General features: G+C 45.5%; 2 protein-coding genes across 5 annotated transcripts in view; one reads left to right on the top strand and one right to left on the bottom strand.

Annotated features, from left to right (window-relative positions):
- The window catches only part of DNAAF1 (dynein axonemal assembly factor 1), a 33,204-nt gene extending 31,799 nt beyond the window's left edge, over positions 1 to 1,405 (bottom strand). The window contains exon 1 of one of the 4 annotated variants that reach the window (XM_054452646.2): positions 1,031 to 1,405. In XM_054452646.2, the coding sequence (XP_054308621.2) occupies positions 1,031 to 1,154 (124 nt within the window). In that variant the 5' untranslated portion in view covers positions 1,155 to 1,405. The remainder of the gene's footprint in view (positions 1 to 1,030) is intronic. The other 3 variants (XM_054452648.2, XM_054452644.2, XM_054452647.2) reach the window with 3 other exon arrangements.
- Positions 1,383 to 24,105, top strand: HSDL1 (hydroxysteroid dehydrogenase like 1). The gene is made up of 6 exons (XM_054452649.2): positions 1,383 to 1,516; positions 11,037 to 11,098; positions 15,142 to 15,367; positions 16,036 to 16,481; positions 16,693 to 16,920; positions 21,635 to 24,105. The coding sequence occupies exons 3-6, from the start codon at positions 15,148 to 15,150 to the stop codon at positions 21,731 to 21,733; spliced, it is 993 nt and encodes a 330-aa protein (XP_054308624.2). The 5' UTR covers positions 1,383 to 1,516; positions 11,037 to 11,098; positions 15,142 to 15,147; the 3' UTR covers positions 21,734 to 24,105.
- Positions 24,106 to 24,403: the final 298 nt, after the last annotated feature.

The following is a 24,403-nucleotide window of genomic DNA, read 5'->3' as shown; positions in this document are numbered from 1 at the left end:
AGGAGCACGTCACCACGCCCTGCTAATTTTTGTGTTTTTAGCAAAGACAAGGTTTCGATATGTTGGCCAGACTGGTCTCGAACTCCTGACCTCAGGTGACCCACCTGCCTCTGCCTCCCAAAGTGCTGGGATTACAGGCGTGAGCCACCGCGCCTGGCCATGAAGGTTATCTTTCAAGACCATTCTGGCAAACTTTGGTGAGGGGATCACACACTGACCCCAGAACCAACTCTTCATTCGGACTCTCTACCCTAGGTCAGGCACTGGACTAGACTCCAAATTCAATCAGGATGTCTTGCCCTGACACAACATGCAGTCTGGAGGGGGAGAAAGCCTTTGATCTTACATAGTGATAGCAATAAAGGGACACATTTAAAGCATCAAAGTTGGGAGCAGGGAGAATGGCGTGGTGGGTAAGGGCTGAGGCTCTGGAGACCCAGACTGTCTGGGCCTGAGTCTGGTGGGTTTTGTTTGCTTGTTTGCTTGTTTGTTTGTTTGAGACGGAGTCTCTCACTGTTGCCCGGGCTGGAGTGCAATGGCGGGATCTTGGCTCACTGCAACCTCAGCCTCCCGGGTTCAAGCGATTCTCCTGCCTCAGCCTCCCAAGTAGCTGAGACTACAGGCGCCCGCCATCACGCCCAGCTCATTTTTTGTATTTTTAGTAGAGACACGGTTTCACTATGTTGGCCAGGCTGGTCTCGAACTCCTGACTGACCTGATGATCCGCCCGCCTCGGCCTCCCAAAGTGCTGGAATTACAGGCGTGAGCCACCGCACCCGGCCGAGTCTGTTCTGTCACTGACTAGCCGAGGGTTATCTGTTTGGTGCAAGTTTTGTAACCTCTTAAGTATCTGTTTCCTCCTCAGTACGAAATGGCCAGAGAAGCCCCTACTGCAGAGCGTTGGTTGCTACCATTATTATTATTGTTATTATTTGGCTGTGAAGATCGGGTATGTGGTGTGGGAAGGGGGCTGGAGCGCCTAGCCGTGTCGGCCCCTCGCCCACCGCCCTCCCTGGGGGGCAGTCGACACCTTCCTTGCAGCCCCTTCGGACTGTGCTACCGTGGTCACCCGCAGACTCCTCCACGCCGGGCTCCTGCGCGCAATCCAGCTCTGTTGCACCACCTGCCGCAGGCTCCGAGGGCTCAGGGTGCATGTTTACTTCGGCGACACCGAACGCCCCGCAGCTCTGGGGGGCCCAGGTTCGCGGCGGACGTCGCTACGGCCCCAGCCCAGCCAGAGACTCCCCTCTTTCCTTCTTCGCCAGCCGCTGGCGCCCTAGTCTTTGCAGCCCAACGCTTCCCCGGTCTCCAAGGCAACCGCCGCGCACGCGCACTCGGGGCGGGCCAGCGCGCTGGGGACGCCGGGGGGTGGGGGCGGGTCTGAGACGGCTCCGCCCCCGGCGCGTGCGCGGGTCACGTGAGGGCGCGGCGCGGCAGCAGCTGCGGCGGCCGAGACGGGGGCGGCGGCCGCGCGGGTCTGGCGGGATCGGTTTGGAAGATTTTTGCCGCCCTGCAGGTACCGCGCCCCCTGCGCCCTGGGCGCCCTCTCGCGGCCCTTCCGCCCCAGACCCCTCCTCGGTCCCCTCAGCGCCAGCCGGCTGCTCGGCGCGACCCCTCTGAGCTCTCACCACGCCCCCCAGGCCCCGGGCCCCCTCCGCGGCATCCGGCCCCGAAGCCCCTTGGCGCCCCTGACCCCAGGAAATCTTCGTCCCTCCGTCCCGTGAGACTCCTTCCTTCAGACCAAACACCCCCAGCCCCGCCCCTTCACATCTCAGAGCCCCCCTTCCCCGGGCTCCATCCTCACACCCCCCGCCGCGGCGCTGCACCCCTGTTCTCTCCCTTCCCCCGGGCCTTGCCCCCTAAACCCCGAACCCCGTTGTCGCCGGCGCGTGCCCTGCCGTCCCTGCAGCCTCTCACCTGGCTCCTCCCCCGAGCGGCCCCAGCAATCGCCTCCTTTGTCGGTGCTTCTTTATTCTCCTTTCTAAACGATTTGGTTTGAGTTGTTGTTGCCGTGTTTTTCTAAAATAGAAATATGCAGCGGTCGTGGGTTCAGCCAGGATTTCCGAGTTTGCTTGTGTTGACTGGGCCTTGCCGGGTGCTGGAGGGGAAGGGCTGGGAAGACGAACCAGGCAGGTCCCCGTTCTGAACGTGCCACCCAGACGCAGCCCCAGAAACCGGATCGCTGCAGCGCCCCTCGGCGATCCCAACATGATGTGTACAGGTGACTGCGAGGTACTCGGGGGGTCTCACAGTGGCTCCCTGGCCAGGACTCTGCGCCTTGCTGTACCTCCATCTGAACTGCAGGTAGCCCCTTTCTGAGTTGTGGGGTCTTGGGTGTGCTACTTTACATCTGTAAGCCTCAATTTCCCCATCTATAAACGGGAGAGTCTGACTGCGCTTTATAAGGTTAATGAGAGAATAAAGTGAGACAATAGGAATAAAGCACTTAGCAGAGTCTTTTGCATAAAGTGAGCTCTCAGTTTTACTCTGACCGCCACAGATATCCAGTAGCTAACATCAAACACAATAATTGTGGCTAATAGCTTAGGTCTGTTGAACACTCATGGACCCGCACTGTTCTGAGTGCTTTCTATGGACCACCTCATTTTATTCCTCTTGTAGTTCTTAGGCAGGAACTGTTACCCGCTTTCGTACAGGTGATGTGAGCAACGTGCAGAGGCAAAGTAACTTCATTCAGGACACACAGCTCTTAAATGGAGAGCTGGGTTCCAACCCAGGCAGGCTCCTTTCAGAGAGAGAGAGTGTGTGTGTGTGTGTTGATTGATTGAGACAGTCTCGCTCTGTCGCCTGGGCTGTAGTGCAATGGTGCCTGCGATCTCAGCTCCTGCTACCTCTGCCCCCCAACCCCAACCCCGGGCCCAAGTGATTCTGGTGCCTCAGCCTTCCAAGTAGGTGGGATTACAGGCACGTTCTACCACACCCAGCTAATTTTTTTTTTTTTAGTAGAGACAGGGTTTCCATGTGTTGGTCAGGGTAGTCTTGAACTCCTGGCCTCAAGTGATCTGCCCGCTTTGGCCTCCCAAAGTTCTGGGGTTACAGACATGAGCCACTGTACCCGGCCGAGTTTGTGGTTTTAATCACTGCAGGAATATTCCAGGGCAACAGAGTTGAACAAATTGGTGCTACTTTTTTTTAAAGTAGGTTTTTAAAAATCGAAATGAATTACGCATGACATAAAATTTATCATTTTAGCCATTTTACAGTGTATAACTCAGTAGTTCTTGCTATAGTCACAATGCTATGCAACCATCACCAGTAACTAATTCCAGAACATTTAGTCACCTACAAAAGAAACCCCAACCCCATTAACAGTCATGCCTCTTTTCTCCCCCTGTCCCTCAGCAGCCCTAATTTATCTTCTATCTCTATGGATTTGCCTACGCTGGACATTTCATACAAGTGGAAACATACAACATACGGCCTTTTGTATTTGGTTTCTGTCTTTTAGCATAATGTTTTCAAAGTTTATCCATGTTGTAGTATGTATCAGTACTTCATGCTTTTTTATGGCTGAATAATACTCCTTTGTGTGGATAACACCACATTTTGCTTATTCATTCATTTGTTGGTGGACATTTTGTTTGTTTCTGCCTTCTGGCAGTTGTGAGTAGGCCACTGTGAACATGCAAGCAGGAGTTTTTATGTGAGCAAAAGTTTCTAATTATCTTGGGTATCTGCCTAGGAGTGGGGTACTCTGAATATTTTAATTCTTACTGCATAAATACAGACATGAGAGTGAAGAGTATTGGATCTTGGATGAGAATCCAGGTTTCTAATTCCATGTTGCTGCTCTTTAGGCTCAGCTTCATTGTGCGTTTAGTCCTATACCAAAAATTGGCAGTGAAGGTAAAGACATCCCAAAAAGTCATGATACACCAATACTAACTTTGTCAAAGTGCTGACGCAGAGTATGAGCTGCTTCTTAAGTTTTTTTCTCGAGTGGAATTTGAGCTTTGAACACAAAGCAGTATTTGGTTCTGTTTATTAAATAAAATTGTCTACAGCAGCATGTCAGGTGCTGAGGAGGAATATTAAAGATGTGTGAGATCCGGCCGGTCGCATCCCAGTGCTTTGGGAGGCCAAAGTGGGCGGATCACAAGGTCAGGAGTTCAAGACCAGCCTGGCCAATATGGTGAAACCCCTGTCTCTACTAAAAAAAAAAAATACAAAAATTAGCCAGGCGTGGTGGCACACGCCTGTAGTCCCAGTTACTTGGGAGGCTGAGGCAGAAGAATCGCTTGAACTTGGAAGGAGGAGGTTGCAGTGAGCTAAGATCGCGCCATTGCACTCCAGCCTGGGTGACAGAGCGAGACTCTGTCTCAAAAAAAAAAAAAAAAAGATGTGTGAGATCCCAGCGTCACACCGTCACAAAACGCCAGGAGGATTAAAGACTTAAACTGAAAAAGCAAAAGTGTAAAATTTCTAGAAAATAATTTGAAAAAATTTCTTCGTGACCTGAGGCTAAGGAGGGATTTCTGAAATAAAACAAACCCTGAAGAGGAAAGATTGATATATTTGTCTATTGCAAAATTAAGACATTCAGCCGAGTGCAGTGGCTCCCACCTGTAATCCCAGCACTTTGGGAGGCCAAGGCAGGTGAATGGTTTGAGCTTACGAGTTCGAGACCAGCCTGGGCAACATGGCGAAACCCCATCTCTACAAAAAAAAAAAAAAAAAAAAAAAAAAATTAACTGGGCTTGGTGGTACATGCCTGTGTCCCAGCTACTTGAGATGCTGAGCTGGGAGGATGGCTTGAGCCCGGAAGGCGGAGGTTGCAGTGAGCTGTGATTATGCCACTGCACATCAGCCTGGGCAATAGAGTCAGACCTTTTCCCAATAATAATAACAACACCTTTAGTTCATCAAAGACACTATAATGAGACACAAAACATACAGAGAGCTAGTATCTGGAATATTTAAAGAATTCTTACAATTCTGAGAGGAAAAAAAGGAAAGGACAAAAGATAGGAATGGGCATTTCATAGATTACAAAACACAGAAAGCACATACATATAAAAAGGACTGTAGCCTTATTAGTAACCAGGGAAATGTAAATTAAAACCATAATGAGATACCATTTCACAGCCACCCTGTTGGCAGAAGGTGAAGCTTTGGACACTACCAGCCAGTGACATTGAGGAGTGGCACAAACCTGCTGCTGGTGGGAGTGTGAGTGGGTTCTGCTGCTTTGCAAAAGCATTTGGCAGTGGAATGCATGTGGCCCAGCAGTTAAACCATGGGCAAATCCCTTTGCGAATTCTTGCACAGGTGTGCAGGAGATGGGCACAAGCGCTCCCTGCAGCGCTGTTCCTAACTGTAAAGTCAAAACCAGCAGAAACAGTGCACGTGCCTAGCACCAGCAGCAGGGGGATCTGTGAATCGTGGTGCATCGGAACCAGCAGCAGGGGGACCTGTGAATCGTGGTGTATCTGAACCAGCAGCAGGGGGACCTGTGAATCGTGGTGTATCTGAACCAGCAGCAGGGGGACCTGTGAATCGTGGTGTATCTGAACCAGCAGCGGGGGGACCTGTGAATCGTGGTGTATCTGAACCAGCAGCGGGGGGACCTGTGAATCGTGGTGTATCTGAACCAGCAGCGGGGGGACCTGTGAATCGTGGTGTATCTGAACCAGCAGCAGGGGGATCTGTGAACTGCGGTGCATCTGAACTGTGAGATACTGTGCAGCTGCAGAGGAGGATGGACTGCAGCTGCAGGGGCATGGATGAGTCTCGGGAATAATGTTGAGTGAAAGAAACAAGTCACCAAAGGGTCCATGCGGTGTGGTTCCTTTATGTGAGGTTCAAAACCAGGCGATACTTAGCAGTACTGTTACTGTTTCAGAATACATGCTTGGGGTATACAGCTGTTCTGTTAAAAGAGTCAGGGAGTGACTACCCCAGAATTTAGGAGAGAGGCTGCCTCCAGGATAGAGGAGGGGCTGTAATCAGAGGAACAGCATACAGGACTTCCACGACACTGGTTTTGTCAAGTAGGCTGGTGGCTAAGTGGCTGTTTTATTATTCTTTGAACTGTGCATAATAGGTTTTACATACTTTTGTATATATTTAAACATTTTTGCCAGGCACGATGGCTCACGCCTGTAATCCCAGCACTTTGGGAGGCCAAGGTGGGTGGATCACTTGAGGTCAGGAGTTCAAGACCAGCCTGACCACCATGATGAAACCCCATCTCTACTAAAAATACAAAAATTAGCTGGGCATGGTGGCGGGCACCTGTAGTCCCAGCTACTCGGGAGGCTGAGGCAGGAGAATCGCTTGAACCCAGGAGGCGGAGGTTGCAGTGAGCAGAAATTGCACCATTGCACTCCATTCTGGAAGACAGAACAAGACTCTGCCTAAAAACAAAAATTTCTTTTAGTTACAGAAAAATTCATTTTCTATACATCTCCTGCCCTCCAGAGGCCTATGCTCTCCTTGGACAACCAAGAAACCAAGATATAAGCAAGTTGAGTGTCTAAATAGAATCCAAAGCAGTATGTGCTAAGTGCCACGTGGATAAGAGAAGTGGAGAGGAATTCAGAGGCGGGGGCAGTGCCACAGCCTGGGAAGGGAAGGGACAGGAAGGGAAGTTTCTCCCCAGGGCTGACATGTTGTTGGTGCTTGTCAGGAAGTGATTGAACTGAGGAGAAGGCATGGGACTTGAAAGGTCAGGAGGAACAGAGGATTTGGAGTACTGAGTACAAGACAGATTCACACTCTGAAAAAAGTAAGATTTCTTTGGAAAAATGTTTTCAATGAAAACAGCCATAGCCCTGGAACCTTACTGAAAAGCTGGACAATCCCAGCTGGTGAGGAGGAGGACCTCAGGTCTACCCTGGTCAATCGAAGATGGCAGGAACCTCTGAGACTTTCTGGCTCCTGAATACACACAGTGGTTTTGGCTTAAGGGAGGTTGCAGAGTTTTCAGCTTGTCTCTTTGCTCTCCTGAAAGCTGAACTGACTGTTCATCCATCCCTTCCTCCCACTGTTTATCCTTATCCCCTGTGGCTGATGTAACAAATTGCCACAAAGGTAGTGGCTTAAAATGACACAGATGTCTCTTCCTTCTGGAGATAGGAATCTGAAGTCATTCTGACTGGGCTAAAGTCAAGGTGTCAGCAGGGCTGCGTTCCTCTGGAGGCTCCAGGGGAGAATCCTTTTCCTTGCCTCTGCCAGCTTCTAGAGGCCGCCCCCAATCCTTCACTGGTGACCCACACCTCTCTCCATCATTGAAACCAGCAGCACAACTCGAGCTCTGTCTGACCTCTCCCTCTGTAGTCACATTGCTGTCTGTCTTTGATCTTCCTGCCCCCTTACAAGGACACATGATGACATTGGAGCCACCCTCCCCAGCTCAGTCCTTCTCAGTCACATCTATGGAGTCCCTTTTGCCACGTAAGGTAATGTATTTACAGGGTCTGGGGATTAGGCTGTAGATATCCCTGGAGGCCATTACTCTGCCCACCACACTGTCGTTCGCTAATGCTTTGATTGTCTTTTTTTCCATCCTACTTGCTTTGTCGTCTTTAAAACCCTGGCCAGTCTGCCTTGTGTTCTTTTACCACCTGCCTCACATCACACGCATTTGGATAGCTTGGTGATGTCCGTGTTTCAGCCAAGACTTTCCTCCCAGAACTCTTGGTCCGTGAAGGTTTTTGTATTTGATTTGATTGCCCTTTACACTGCTAAGTGGAGTCCCCTTCACTGTGGAGTGGGATCATGTTACAGGCCACAACAGTGGTGCTTTGAAGAGATGACTTTGCTCCTTGCAGTTTTGACCATAATTGTCCCGTGACGCTTTTGTAGTTGTAACGTTTCCTGTAGGTTTTTGATGACTCTTGCCCTGTAGAAGTAGAAAATGCTTAAAAGATAATAGGGAATTGCTCTTCTTTTCCTAGTTTGGGGACAGTTCTGGTTTTGTTTTGTTCACAGATGTTTTAGTTTTCTGCAGAGATGAGAAAACAAAGCTTAAAATTTTTTTTTAATTTATATTTTTCCAACTTCATCAAAGTATAATTGACAAATAAAATTATATAAATTTAAGGTGTACAACATGATTTGATATATGTATACTTTGTGAAATGATCACCACGACCAAATTAGTTAACACATTCGTCACCTCAGTTACTTCTTTATTTCTTTATGGTGAGAACACTTGAGATCTACCCTCTAAGCAGATTTTAAGCCCACAGTTCAGTATTGCTCAGTACGGTCACTGTACCGTACATCAGATCTCCAGACGTACGCATTGTATAATTGAAAGTTTATACCCCTTTGACCAAAACTTCCCACCCATACCCCCACCTCTAGCAACCACCATTCTACTCTCTGTTTAAGAAAATAAAGCTTTAGAATAACTTTTTGCAGGTAGATCGTACAGGAATCAGAATTTTACTGTGTTTTAGTATTGCTTTCCACATCATGGGTTTCTCTAGGTTGTAGGCTGCCTTAGTTGGTTTTGAGCTGCTATAACAAAATACCATGAACTGGGTGGCTTGGAAACAGCAAACACTTACTTTTCGCAGTTTGGGAGGCTGAATTGTCCAAGATCAAGGTGGTGGAGCCCTCATTATCTGATCGCCTCCCAAAGCCCCTCCCTTCTAAACCGTCACCTGGGGGGTTAAGATTCAAGACAACAATCAGGCAGTGGGGCCGAACGCTCAGACCATAGCACAGGTTAATAGCTTTCACTAATCAAGCCACAAAACAGTAACTAGTCAGATACCTAAAGTAACTGACGAGGCTTGATATCTACATATGCCTTAGTGGACTTCTAGGCTTAAATGTGTGATAAATTCCTTTGAAAGTTTCAGTGAGAGGCTATGAGCTTTTGAAATTTGGTGGCTTTGGGGAAAGTACTGATTTCTTTTGTCATGAGAAAAATGTTATTTTCCATCATGTACAGAAGGGTGGGGAAGAAGATCGAGAGGAGGGAATGAGTTTTAATTTCCAATTCTCTAACATTTTTGGCCCATCAGGGTGTGAGCGAATGTGTGAAGTGTCTGGCGAGGCTGAGGAGCAGCAGAGGCCACAGAGCCTTTGCTCTCCGTGTGGCCCTCCTTCATCCCCAGCTGGGTGACCAGGGCTCAGGAGCCCCCCTCCTCCCCTGCTGCGTTACTTTCCCAAACAAGCCCCACCAGCTCCCTCCCTTGGTGCTCAAGGAGGAGGTCCATGCACTCCAGTCTGGCGTGAAGGCATCTCCAGTCTGCCTCTCCCAGTCTCCTTCACGCCTGTGCGCCTGCACACATGGGGCGTCACACAGGACAGCACAGCCTGTGCTGTCCACGTGGGGGACTTCCTAGTGTTTCCTGAGTGGGCCAGACCCCTGACGGTGCCAAGCCTTTCTCCGTGGGCCCGGGCCCAGGAGGCCCCTTCCCTCCTCTCTGCCCAGAAATTCTGCTCACACTTCAAGACCCATTTCACCCCAGTGGCGCCCTTGCCACCTCACGTTGCAGTTGCTCGGTTTATCTTTCTCTGACTTCTGTGTATACCGGGTGGCACGGAGTCCTGGTTTATTCATGATGGTGTCCTCAGTCTCTGACGCTTTGTATTTTTCATTGCTGTTCTAGAAGTTTGGTTTTCCATGTAGACCTCGAGAGACTGTAGGACCGGTGACCGTGTGTGTTTAGGCCTCTTCGCTGTGTTGTTCACTATCCATTCCTAAATTGGCATTTGAATGTATCAGTCTTCTGTGGGTTTTGTGGATGTGAGTCAGATTTCTTTGTCTTGAACTGCCTCTAAGGAATGAAAAACTTGCGTTTCTATCCATCAAGGCTGAGGACCAGACCTTGAATGCCATCAGCCCCCCCTGATGCTCTGTGATTTTTAAAATATACATAGCAACAATAATATTAACACACGTTTAAGGTACTTGCACATGATGGTGCTCCCCTGACAAGAGGTGAGGGGTGTCTAGTGGGGGCGTTGAGAAGCTGGGCCATGATGGGCTTGAAGCCCCTCAGCCCCAGGTTCCTGTACTCACCTCTGCAGTGGGTGCATCTCCTCTGCTGGCCTGAGTGGGAGGTCCCTGATGGGTTTAGCACACAAGCTTTTCTTTCTGTAAAGGGTCAAAGGAATTTGTGGGTGGTCCACTCCTGAGCTGGGGGCTGAGCGCTGGACAGGAAAAGACTGCCTGTGAGCTGCAGCCAGAGACGTGGTAGTGTTGAGCTTCTTTGTGCCAGGAATTGTGGAAGGTGCTGGAGAAACAGAGAGGAGTAGAATTTGGCCTCTGCCCTGGAGGACTGTAGCCTGCTGGGGTGGTCAGAGACAGAACAGTTGCAACGCAGTGTGTGTGGTGAAGGAGAGGGAAAATGTGGACCAGGGGTTTCCTTTCATTGCCTCCTTAAAGCACCTGACCCACTCACAGCCTAGGGGGGCTGCCCCCAAACACTGTAGGACGCCTTCCTCCCTGCCACCCTGCCAGGAGATGAGGCAGGTGGTGGACACCTGAACTAAGGTGGGCCAGCCAGAATCCCTGCCAGGAATTTGGAAAGAGAGGCCAGGGCAGCCTGTGGCAATGTGGATGTTCCAGGGAACGCTGCAGGTGGAGCTGAAGAAGGGGTGTGCAGAGTGAGGCAGCAGGAGGCCCAGGTGAAACCCAAACAGGCACCAGGCAGAGAAAGGCACCGAGGGCAGCGGTGGCTGCTCTCTTCCCCGATGCCGGCCTGGTGCCTGGGCGGTGTTTCCCCAAGGGCCCCTGGAATTGGAATGGGCTTTTGTCCCATTTGATGAAATGTTCCCTAGGAAAAAAGGCATAGGAAAAGGGGGGCACCCTCCAGCTGTGCCTGAGGATGCGTGGACTGTGCCCCCAGCAGACGCCAGGTGCTTTTCTTATTCTGAGAGGAGGGTACTTGGTGCTTAGTACATGGTTTGCTGCCTGTACAGAGATTCATGGCGTAAGAATTTTTGTGCTTTCTTAATTTTTGAGCACCTGGATGTTAGTTTAATATAAAGTTTTCCCAGCTGAACTATGAGGAAAAGGAAACGCATTTGTTTCTTGTTGGTTTTATTCACAGATTGGCCTTAAGAGAAGGACGGAGCCGCATACTGCTGACGGCCCAGAACTGGCAGAGAGAAGGTAAGAGACCCCAGGGGAGGGAACGACCACAGCAGAAAAACTGGGGCCCCCTTTGTGGTCAGGCACCTTTTGCTAGACATTTACTTCAAAAAGGTTCAGATTCTTGAAAAAAATCGGGCTGAAGGAGGAAGCTTCCATCTGTGTGGGTTCCCTCCATGAGGCATGCCTGACTTCCTTTTCCTAGCGAGAGCCTTACTCTATACACTTGGAGCAACTCATTCCTCACAAATACTGCTTTGGCTACAACCCATTGATCTTGATATATAGTATCTATTTTTTCTTTCTTTTTTTTTTTTTTTTTTTGAGACGGAGTCTCCCTCTGTTGTCCAGGCTGGAGTGCAGTGGCGTGATCTCGGCTCACTGCAAGCTCTGTCTCCCGGGTTCATGCCATTCTCCTGCCTCAGCCTCCCGAGTAGCTGGGACTACGGGTGCCCACCACCACGCCCTGCTAATTTGTTGTATTTTTAGTAGAGACAGGGTTTCACCCTGTTAGCCAGGATGGTTTTGATCTCCTGACCTCGTGATCCGCCAGTCTCGGCCTCCCAAAGTGCTGGGACTACAGGCGTGACCCACCGTGGCTGGCCTGTAGTATCTATTTTTTCATTGAAAACACTGTTTTAACAGCCTAGATGTATGCCTACCTGTTATTAGAAGAATAAGCTTAATATTCCAAGTGTCCAGGTTTCTTTAGTCATAGCTTGTTATTCCCAATTTTATTACATTTTGCTTGAGAGGTCCTGGTACATACAGGTAATTACATACAAGTAATTGTTTTTGCATTTACTTTCCTCATGGCCTTGTGTTTGATTAGTTATGACAAAAGGCACATACACGTTTTATGAGTTATTTCCGGAACTCACAATTTAGGATAGTCTAACATAGAATCTCGGTTGTTTTTTTTGTTTTTTGGGGGTTTTTTTGAGATGGAGTCTAACTTTGTCGCCCAAGCTGGAGTGCAGTGGTGCAATCTTGGCTCACTGTTACCTCCGCCTGCTTGATTCAAGTGATTCTCCTTCCTCAGCCACCCAAGCTGGGCATTCACCACCACACTCGGCTAATTTTTGTATTTTTAGTAGAGATCGGGTTTCACCGTGTTGGCCAGGCTGGTCTTGAACTCCTGACCTCAAGTGATCTGCCCACCTCGGCCTCCCAAAGTGCTGGGATTACAGGTGTGAGCCACCGTCCCTGGCTGGAATGTCAGTTTTTAATGTTCTTATAGGATATTAATGTTTTGGGCATGTCTTTGGGAATCTGTTTTGGGCCTGTCTTTGGGAGTCCAGTACTTATGACTGTTCAAGGGCTACAGCCAGTGTGAAAACTCTGATACCGTGCCCGTCATCAGCATAACCAACAGCAGGAGGGTTGTGGGAGGGGTGGTGGTGCGGCTTCTTCCTCTCATGCAGATCTGGAAACAGGCATGCTCGTTCGCTACACCGAAGGGGGGCCCTAACTTTGAATATATTTCAAAGAATTGTCAATCAAAGGATTTGGGAGCAGTAAGGGGTATTGGTGACTGCTGTATGGAAGATTGCTCAGAAAAAAGAAAGATTTTGTTGAACTAGACAGCTCATATTTTAGGTGATCTCAGCCCATCTGGTTCATAAAGAAAAATTACCCCAAAGGAGCATTTATTTTAGTTGTTTTTAGCTTAAGTATTTGGCTTATGTACTTAGTCAAATTTAAAATGTTTCCTTTTCATGATGAACTTTGGCATTCTCATTGTGGGAGGTGAATTTCTGTGCACAGAGCCCCAGTGGACAGCATTTTACCTGTAGGGAATAAAGGGGCCCAACCTTTCATTTGAGGAAAACTTTTTTGTTTGTTTGTTTGTTTTGGTATGGAGTCTTACTCTGTCGCCCAGGCTGGAGTGCAGTGGCGTGATCTCGGCTCACTGTAACCTCCTCCTCCCGGGTTCAAGCAATTCTCTGCCTCAGCCTCCCAAGTAGCTGGGATTACATGTGCCCACCACCATGCCCAGATAATTTTTGTATTTTTAGTAGAGACGGGGTTTCACCATCTTGGCCAGACTGGCCTTGAACTCCTGACCACCCGCCTTGGCCGCCCAAAGTGCTGGGATTATAGGCATGAGCCACTGCGCCCGGCCGAGGAAAACATTTTTTAAACTTAATGCCACATTAGCTTAATTTGGTAACTTAATATAGTAGCAATATCAACTTAATACGGTACCAGTATGAAACTTTCTTTTTTAGAGAGATTGTTTCCTTATCGTAGGGCATTTAGGAATCCTACTGCTTCTCCATTTCTTCAGTTTTCAGTCATATTTCTTGTGTATGTTTTGTTGATTTGTAATTCACACTACACATTTATATATATTTATTCAACAGTTTTAAAATTATTTTATATGCTTTTTATCACAATATGGTGCCATTCTTGTATGTGTTGTGGTTCATTTGTTTTCTTCTGCTTGGTTCCTTTTTTACTCTGCAAAACTTGGTTGGGCTCAGACTACACTGCAGTGGAGCAGGAGGGAATTCCCCATTCTTTCTCAAACTTAGGCTAATTTGTGCTGCTATTGTTGGGTATTTTCTTAGTTTCCAGATTTTTTTTTTTCTATTTTAAAGGGATTTCTTCAAAAGTGGCCACCCCCAGAAGTTTTATATTTCTTTTTCTTTTGGCTTAAAATCATGTTCTTTTTAGAATATAAGCTGTGTCCTTGGGTTTGTGTATATCTGAGTTCCCTGTAATATAAGTGTAGTCTGTTGTAGTTGTTTTGATATTTTGTCTTTCGCAGGATGCACACAGTTGGTTTAGCCTGACACGAAGTCCACTCACTCGGTCTGTGGCCAGGGCCCCCCATGCCTGGCCTTTGTCTGCTTCTGCAGGGTTATCTCTGATTGCAGGCACACACCTACCAGATCATGTGGCATTTTACACTATTTTGTTAAATGTCTGCGTCTTCACCTAGGGACGGTCATTTAGTTCATCTGTGAATCCTTTGAATCACAATACATAGAATATAGTAGGTGCTTAGTATATACTTGGTATGTGGACACTCACCACAGTTGTGTCGGACTTTTCTTTCCTCAAATGTAAGAGACCAGGCAACATAATGGTTACAAATTAAGTTAGAAGATGGAGGAGTGCTCACTCTGTTGTCATTTGAGAAGCCATTTTTCCAAGCTTGGAGGGTATCTCTTTAAAAAAAAATTTTTTTTAATTGATGTAAAGGTTTTTGAAAGCTGAGTTTTGTCTCCAGTGGATTGTAAGCTTTTGAGGCCAAGGCCATGTCTTCGTGCCACCTCTGTTTCATCTCCTTTGTCCCTACACAGGTAGTAGGTCCTCCGTACTTGCTGATTATGAATCAAGTAAAGAAATACATGTACCTCTGCTATATGAATTAGAAGCCTTGTGTTTGTTATTAGTAGACTAGGAGCATGTTTCAGGCACAGAGCATATTGTGTTTATCTCTGTAGCCGCAGCATGTAGTGTAGTACCTGAATTTTAGTGGGAATTTGGTAACTTCTGGTAGTTATGTTGATTAGTCTCCTTGGAAGAAAGTAACTTTATAAGCTACAGATATTAAATGGTGAGATCATAAATTGACTGAATCTCCAGGCGTGGTGGCTCACACCTGTAATCCCAGCACTTTGGGAGGCCAAGGGTGGCAGATCACCTGAGGTCAGGAGTTCGAGACCATCCTGGCCAACATGGTGAAATCCCATCTCTACTAAAAATAAAAAATTAGCCGGGCGTGGTGGCATGTGCCTGTAGTTCCAGCTACTTGGGAGGCTGAGGCAGGAGAATCGCTTGAACCCAGGAGGTGGAGGTTGCAGTGAGCCAAGATTGCACCACTGCACTCCAGCCTGGGCGACAGAGTGAGACTCTGTCTGATAGATAGATAGATAGATAGATAGAAAGATAGATAGACTAAAACCATGCGCCATGTACATTTGAAAAATTAGTGTTATTTGAACGTACAATTGAAAGATCTGATGCCCTCAGCTGGATGTCTTCACTTAGACTGTGTATGTTCCTTTAATTTATTAACCAAAGAGGCTGTCTCTCTTTCCTTCTCCCTGCAGGTTGCCATGGCTGCTGTTGACAGTTTCTACCTCTTGTACAGGGAAATTGCCAGGTCTTGCAATTGCTATATGGAAGCTCTAGCTTTGGTTGGAGCCTGGTATACGGCCAGAAAAAGCATCACTGTCATCTGTGACTTTTACAGCCTGATCAGGCTGCATTTTATCCCCCGCCTGGGGAGCAGAGCAGACTTGATCAAGCAGTATGGAAGATGGGCCGTTGTCAGTGGTAACCTACTTTATAATCAAAATAATCTTTTCTGTGAAGTCGGATGCATTATTCAAGGAGCTGTTGAATTTAATGTGGTGTTTTTATGGGAACATGCTGATAAAAAAATAAAACTTATGGCTCCTGCCGTGATTATGTTCACATTTCATTTTCTTACTGCTCTCATCTTAGGAAGAACTTGCCTCATGATTGGTATCCTTCCTAGTCTGCTCTCTCCTGTTCCCAGGCCTCCTCCAGACCCACTTCCTACCACTTGCTTTTCCTTTTTGTTCTCTGTTTTAAAATTGTCTTGAAACTGTCACCACTTTCAGAAATGCTTCACCTATTTTGAATTTCATTTTAATTTATGAAGATTTCCCAGAAAAGCACCTCCTGCCACTCATTCAAGCCAGATAGTAGTTTGAAAACAAATTCCTACTGTGTCTCCTAATCAATATGGTGAATGTAAAGTAACTCCCTGTCCGTGTGTCAGGATGTCTGGGAGAGTGTTTAGCATGTGCCCTTCACATTCCTGATTCAGCAACAGTGTCCTTGACTCGTAGATACTAGAACCGACTTGATTTCTAGTGTGAATTTTTCTGTGACTAAACCTGACGGGGTACTTCGGGTCCATTTTAAGAGTCACACCGTGAAATACGCATGCTCACTTTTCCTGACTTGCATCCTAGGTGCAACAGATGGGATTGGAAGAGCCTATGCTGAAGAGTTAGCAAGCCGAGGTCTCAATATCATCCTGATTAGTCGGAACGAGGAGAAGTTGCAGGTTGTTGCTAAAGACATAGCCGACACGTACAAAGTGGAAACTGGTATTATAGTTGCGGACTTCAGCAGTGGCCGTGAGATCTACCTTCCAATTCGAGAAGCCCTGAAGGACAAAGACATTGGCATCTTGGTAAATAACGTGGGTGTGTTTTATCCCTACCCTCAGTATTTCACTCAGCTCTCCGAGGACAAGCTCTGGGACATCATAAATGTGAACATTGCCGCCGCTAGTTTGATGGTCCATGTCGTGTTACCGGGAATGGTGGAGAGAAAGAAAGGTGCCATCGTCACGATCTCTTCTGGCTCCTGCTGCAAACCTACTCCTCAGCTGGCTGCATTTTCTGCTTCTAAGGTCAGATATTACTTAACTGGAAGATGAAATCCTAATGCCACAGAACATTTATTAACAATTGTTTGGTCTGATTTGTTGAACTCTTTGTCAGCAACTCACATTTGCTTGTCCTGTATTTTTTCCTGAATTGATAATAAGCAAGTCTTTTTTTCTCCTGAATTTTCAAGTTCACCCAGAATTAAGAGTCTTTTCCTCACCTCTGTCTCAACAGGCTTATTTAGACCACTTCAGCAGAGCCTTGCAGTATGAATATGCCTCTAAAGGAATCTTTGTACAGAGTCTAATCCCTTTCTATGTAGCCACCAGCATGACAGCACCCAGCAGCTTTCTGCACAGGTGCTCGTGGTTGGTGCCTTCGCCAAAAGTCTATGCACATCATGCTGTTTCTACTCTTGGGATTTCCAAAAGGACCACAGGATACTGGTCCCATTCTATTCAGGTAGGAGTGTCCTTCAGGTCTCATAATTAGATTAATGCATCGTGAACCTATCTCAGTGATACAGAGAAATCTGAGTAAAGCCTAAGATGAGAATTATAAATTCTGACTCTTAAGCCTGACACTTAATAAAATAATTTTGGTTAAGACACTAAATTTTCTTTTTTTTTTGAGATGGAGTTTGGCTCTGTCGCCTAGGCTGGAGTGCAGGGCTGTGATCTCAGCTCACTGCAAGCTCCGCCTCCCGGGTTCATGCCATTCTGCTGCCTCAGCCTCCTGAGTAGGTGGGACTACAGGCGCCTGCCACCACGCCCGGTTAATTTTTTATATTTTTAGTAGAGACGGGGTTTCACCATGTTAGCCAGGATGGTCTTGATCTCCGGCCTCGTGATCCGCCCGCCTCAGCCTCCCAAAGTGCTGAGATTACAGGCCTGAGCCATGGTACCTGACCAAAGACACTAAATTTTCTTTTGTGAGATTATTACATTAAGAATTTTCAAAAGTTGAATCTATGTGGCACCTTAAAGTGAAATATACTACTTTGGCTGGGGTGTGGTGGCTCACATCTGTAATCCCAGCACTTTGGGAAGATGAGGTGGGTGGATCACCTAAGGTCAGGAGTTCGAGACCAGCCTGGCCAATATGGTGAAACCCTGTCTCTACTAAAAATACAAAAATTAGCTAGGCTTAGTGGTGTGTGCCTGTAGTCCCAGCTACTTGGGAGGCTGAGGCAGGAGAATCGCTTGAACCCAGGGGGCGGAGGTTGCAGTGAGCCAAGATCACGCTACTGCACTCCAGCCTAGGCGACAGAGCAAGGCTCTGTTACCAAAAAAAAGAAAAAAAAAAAGAAAAAAAAAAGAAATATGCTGCTGTAAGTGGATGTTAGGACTATAAAAATACTAAGTATTTACATGGGAATTTCAAAGTAAAAGATTCTAGTACTGCTTGAGGGTTACCTCTCAGGGAAAAATATAATCCAAAAAAACCACAAAACCACAAGATAGGGCTATATTTCGTGCAACCATTTTATCAAATAATATCTCCATATAGTCTTAGACTAATTTTTTCAAGAAGCATAGAATTTTTATTTTAAGCTTATTGTTTAGGCATGACAAAGGATTGGTACCTTTTAGTACTTTAGAAAGTAACTTTCTTAGATATTTGAAATTGTGATCCTAAGTATTAATATGAGTGCATAATTATTTATTACAATATATTTGAGTTCCTTTATCTGGCGTAGTAAAGAGATGTGCCCTAGTTTAGATTTTTTTTTTTTTTTTTTTGAGATGGAGTTCTGCTCTTGTTGCCCAGGCTGGAGTGTAATAGTGCGATCTTGGCTCACTGCAACCTCCACCTCTCGGATTCAAGCGATTCTCCTGCCTCAGCCTCCGGAGTAGCTGGGATTACAGGTGCGTGTCACCACGCCCGGCTAATTTTTGTATTTTTAGTAGAGACGGAGTTTCACCATATTGGTCAGGCTGGTCTCAAACTTCTGACCTCAGGTGATCCACTCGCCTCAGCCTCCCAAAGTGCTGGGATTACAAGCGTGAGCTGGCCGGGCATGGTGGCTTAAGCCTGTAATCCCAGCACTTTGGGAGGCCAAGGTGGGCGGATCACGAGGTCAGGAGATCGAGACCATCCTGGCTAACACCAGGAAACCCCGTCTCTATTAAAAATACAAAAAAATTAGCTGGGCATGGTGGTGGGCGCCTGCAGTCCCAGCTACTCAGGAGGCTGAGGCAGGAGAATGGCGTGAACCCAGGAGGCGGAGCTTGCAATGAGCTGAGATCACACCACTGCACTCCAGCCTGGACGACAGAGCAAGACTCCGTCTCACAAAAAAAAAAAGAAAAAAAAAATACAAGTGTGAGCCACTGCACCTGGTCTGAATTTTTTTTTTTTTTTTTTTTAAATATTCGGAGTTTTCTTAATTACCAAACAGATATTTTTGGGACTGTTTGCATAAAGAGTATTCGATTTACCACTACCAAATAAACATATAAGTATATCGACAGTTAATTATTACTTTTAATGAAAAGTGAGAGATTAATAAGAAGCAGTTTTGGTCGGGCGTGGTGGTGGCTCACATCTCTACTCCCAGCAGTTTGGGAGGCTGAGGCGGGTGGATCACCTGAGGTCAGGAGTTTGAGACCAGCCTTGCCAACATGGTGAAACCCCATCTCTACTAAAAATACAAAAATTAACTGGTCATGGTGGTGCATGCCTGTAGTCCCAGCTACCTGGGAGTCTGAGGCAGGAGAATTGCTTGAACCCAGGAGGCGGAGGTGGCAGTGAGCTGATCACGCCACTGTACTCCAGCCTGGGTGACAGAGCTAGACTCTATCTCAAAAAAAAAAAAAAAAAAAAGAAGCAGCAGTTTTATTTAAGTAGTTGTTTCCAGGTTCTTTAATTACTTGAGAAAAGCAGAGAAACCTAAAAAGTAGTCTTAGAAGTCACTGATCATAAAATTTTTTTAGAAATAAAGATATGAGGATCGGGTTTAGATGCAGTAGATGTTTTGACTGTGTTTATAAAACACGAACATTTTACTCAAAATTAAATTTTGTTCACATTGATAAACTTTCCTTGAGAATGTATTTTTCTGCCAAGAAATTCTGTTAAGCTGATTTAATTCCTGGAGTAGTTTTCTGTATAAAGTTGTTAAAACTTTCTGTTTTCATTTTATGTTACTCAAATTATTTTCAACACCATCATTTTTTATTTCCAATTTTACATCAAAGATTTGATTCATCCTTTGCTGTTTTGTCCGTGGCATATTTCTCTGGTAGCTTTTGCTGCTGTGATTTTGTTCACAGAGTGCGTGAGTGTGTGTGTGTGTGTGTGTGTAGGTGTGGGTGTGGCTGTGTCCTCCCTGGAGAGTAACCTGTGTCCATTTATTGACAAGAGGATTGAATGACCTCTATTATCATTCATCAGTTCAGTTCAAGACTAGAATGTCAGTACTTGCCAAGGGCCTGTCTGTCTTCTCTTTCATATACACGGTATTAGAACTTTCATTCGGTTCTGAACAAATCTGTTAGAGGAGTGTGGGCTTTCTCCACCTCAGCACTGTTGGCATTGACAGCGGATAATTCCTTGTCATGGGGAGCGTCCTGTGTATTGTAGGATGTTGAACAGCGTCCTGGGCCTCCACCCACTAGATACCAGTAGCATCCACTCCCAGTGTGACAACCAAATATGTTTTCAGACATTGCCCTATGTCTGCTGCTAGCACAAAGGCCCTGAGTGAGACCCTGAAGCAGAGCAGCATCAGCAGGACTCCCTCCCCTGGTCCCCTGAGCCTCCCTCATCATAGGTCAAGATACCATCCCAAGGTCCTGGTGTTTCTGACCGGTTTTCTTGTTGAACTTTGTTCCATACTACCCCTCAAGCCCCAGTTTTCTCATAGAGTACTAACCATGTATGCATCTGTCTGTTCCAACTTTCCAACTGATTTATTCCTATAATGATTTTGTGGTGTGTTTTTTGTTTTTGTTTTTGTTTTTTTTTTTTGAGACAGAGTGTCACTCTGTCGCCCAGGCTGGAGTGCAGTGGCGCGATCTTGGCTCACTGCAAGCGCCGCCTCCCAGGTTCACACCATTCTCCTGCCTCAGCCTCCCGAGTAGCTGGGACTACAGGCTCCCGCCACCACACCTGGCTAATTTTTTGTATTTTTAGTAGAGATGGGGTTTCACCCTATTAGCCAGGATGGTCTCGATCTCCTGACCTTGTGATCCAGCTGCCTCGGCCTCCCAAAGTGTTGGGATTACAGGCATGAGCCACCGCGCCCGGCCGATTTTGTGGTTCTTAACCGGTGAACATTCTGTTCATATCACATTAAGTAAAGACAGAATTGTATTTACATGCAGGACAGTCCAGCCTCATTACAGGAAGTAGGGTAGGTGGGTGGTGGTCATTTTTCTATTCCATGTAGAATCTAGGGTAAGATCTTAGGTAAAAATAGGTATTCAATACAGTAGTGCCTGGGGGCTTTTTCTTTTATTGTATTTAATGTGATTCGTGGGAATTTGTTGTGACTGGTGGGTATTTGTTGTGACTGGTGGGTATTTGTTGTGATTGATTGGTGGGTATTTATTGTGATTGATTGGTGGGTATTTGTTGTGATTGGTGGGTATTTGTTGTGATTGATTGGTGGGTATTTGTTGTGACTGGTGGGTATTATGATTGATTGGTGGGTATTTGTTGTGATTGATTGGTGGGTATTTATTGTGATTGATTGGTGGGTATTTGTTGTGACTGGTGGGTATTTGTTGTGACTGGTGGGTATTTGTTGTGATTGGTGGGTATTTGTTGTGATTGGTGGGTATTTGTTGTGATTGAAGGGTATTTGTTGTGACTGGTGGGTATTTGTTGTGATTGGTGGGTATTTGTTGTGATTGGTGGGTATTTGTTGTGATTGAAGGGTATTTGTTGTGACTGGTGGGTATTTGTTGTGATTGATTGGTGGGTATTTGTGATTGATGGGTATTTGTTGTGATTGGTGGGTATTTGTTGTGATTGATTGGTGGGTATTTGTTGTGATTGGTGGGTATTTGTTGTGATTGATTGGTGGGTATTTGTTGTGACTCGTGGGTATTATGATTGATTGGTGGGTATTTGTTGTGATTGGTGGGTTTCATGTGCTGGTCTGTGTACTTGTTCCTTCAGTGTTGATTTTGGGTTCTAACCTTACAACCTTTTTCTCTTTCATTTTTAGTTTCTTTTTGCACAGTATATGCCTGAATGGCTCTGGGTGTGGGGAGCAAATATTCTCAACCGTTCACTACGTAAGGAGGCCTTATCCTGCACAGCCTGAGTCTGGATGGCCACTTGAGAAGTTTTGCCAACTCCTGGGAACCTCGATATTTTGACATTTGGAAAAACACATTTAATTTATCTCCTGTGTTTTATTGCTGATTATTCAGCATACTGTTGATTCGTCATTTGCAAAGCAGACATAATACTGTCAGAGTGCTGTAAAAAACCTCAAGGGTGTGTGGATGGCACAGGATCAATAATGCCTGAGGCTGATTGAAGACATGTACATTTCAGTGCTTTTTCCCTAAGCTGTTCAAAAGTTACGCTTTTCTGTTATTCTAGAGCCACAGCAGTCTAATATTGAAATATAATGTGATTTGTCAGCTCTTATAATTTCAGATGTTGTTTTTTAAGGGAAATTGACCATTTCACTAGAGGAGTTGTGCTGGTTTTTAAACGTGCATCAAGAAAGACTACTGAAAAGTATTATTTTATAACAGATTGCTGGTACTATTAGGAAAAATCTGTGTGTATTGTATAGCTCTAGCTGTTTGACTATCTGTAATGTCTGTAATGAAAATGCTGCACTTCAACTGGTATTTCATTAGAGAACCGTGTGTGTGCGTGTGTGTTTGTGGTGTCTTTGAGCAACTTTATTTATGGTTACCATATTTTTAAAAAGATTTTTTGTCAGGATGACTTAACATGGAATCTTATAGGGTATTAAAACAATCTAGATTATTCCTTTTCATCCTAAATAAGCCTACCAAATTTCATGCTGTTGGTTTGCCATGAATAATATTACTTCCTACATTGTATTTTTGTTTGTTTTTTCAAATCTGCTATGGAATGAACTTATTCCTAGATTTGGATATGTAAGAGAAACCTGCAGTCATCTTTTGATTTATAAGGCAATTCTTGTGGATAAATAGTGATTTCTCAGCCTCTGACCCATTTTATAACTGAAATTTAGCCCTTTAGAGCTTGTTATATCTGGTTTTCCTACGTTTTTCTATGTAATATTATTCCATTCCAGTAGCATTATTGATAGGAATAATAAGTATTTATGGAATAGTAAAATATGGACAAATTATGTGTGTGACATATCTGTCAAAATAAGTTAGAAGCTTATTCTTGGTTTATGTAATGAATTTATGTATTGTAGTGAATACCTTTATTGGTGTGAAGATAATTATGCACAAACCCTCACAATATGCGTTAACATTGAAACCTATGAAATGTCCTTAGTTTGGGTCGTATAAAGCCAACCATTTCTGAGGACTATGTACCTAGTGCTTTGAAAACTGTAAGTCACTATATGAATATGACAATATGTGCACATTTAAAATTCAGAGCTCGGCATTGTGGTACTGATGCAGAAGCTAGTAGATTGGTTAAAAGTCTGGACTTCTGTGGCATTTTTTTCGTGACGTGGAAATCTATCATGAGCAGACCTAAGCACAGTTTTATGGACACAGTTTTGCCCATGACATTGCCTACCGGATTTCCAGATGTGACTTGCACTCAGAAGATCAGTGGTCAACTTCAGAAGCTCTTCCACACTTAGATCATGTCTTCAGAACTTAGATGTGAAAATCTACACGCTGGGAGATGCTGTGAGCCCCAGGGTTTTGGTGGAGTTAGCTTGGAATCCTCTTGACTTCATGCCACACTGACGTGAACTTTGATGTATAATAAGCAGCAGCAACTTCATGTGAAAATATTGTCAGGTAGTTATATGTAAGGTTACGTGGTCCAGTAATGTCTTAGATTGATAAATTAGGTATGGAATCAGAATCAGTGTTATGTGATGAGAACAGGTGAACACACCTTGTCAGTGATGATGTAAAATTCTCTACTTGGCAGGACACGGGCAAACATGCTGATTGGTGCAAATGTGGTGCCGAGCTGTCCATAGCTGTAGTGAAAGATGACGAGCAAGACCTTCTCCAGGTTTTCTAGCTTTCATTAAATGTATTTTTTCCCCAGAGCTAATTTGAAAGTTGATTGAACCATTGTGGATGGGGTCTCATTAAGAATGTGGGAAATAGGGGCCGAGCGCAGTGGCTCACGCCTGTAATCCCAGCAGTTTGGAAAGCTAAGGCGGGTGGATTGCTTGATCCCAGGAGTTCGAGACCAGCCTGGGCAATATGTCCTGTCTCTACAAAAAATACAAAAATTAGCCAGGCATGGTGGTGCATGCCTGTAGTCCCAGCTACTTGGGAGGCTGAGGCAGGAGAATTTTTTGAGTCCGGGATGCAGAGGTTGAAGTGAGCCAAGATCGTGCCACTGCACTCCAGCCTTGAGACAGAGCGAGACCCTGTCTCAAAAAAAAAAAAAAAAAAGAACATGGGAAATATGAACCTTTGAAAGTTAATCTGTGAATTGAAAGTTTAACAATAAAAGTAGTTGTTTCTGTTTCCTTTGGAAGAGTTTTGTTCCAGATTTTTGTAATTTGGTTGTTTGTAATTTGGAATGAGAGAATTTTTTTTTTCTTAGGAGCGATTGCAAGAAATTAACTTATGAACAACAGTGGTCATAACTGATTAAAAGCTGACACGTCAGTAACCAAATTGTTTATAACTATGCGCCTAGTCTTTGGAAGCTACTGGGCTGACTTCTGGATCTCTTTCTCTTGGTAGGTTGAGTAAGGTGAAGATTGATTTGATCATGGAATTTGGCTGTGTGGATGGAGTTCATTGGTGATTTTTTTCCATGAGCCATTTCA

This window comes from Pongo pygmaeus, chromosome 18, assembly GCF_028885625.2.
Source record: "Pongo pygmaeus isolate AG05252 chromosome 18, NHGRI_mPonPyg2-v2.0_pri, whole genome shotgun sequence".
NCBI lineage: Eukaryota > Metazoa > Chordata > Mammalia > Primates > Hominidae > Pongo > Pongo pygmaeus.
Note: the sequence above shows the minus strand (reverse complement) of the source record. Positions and strands in the feature narration are given on the sequence as shown.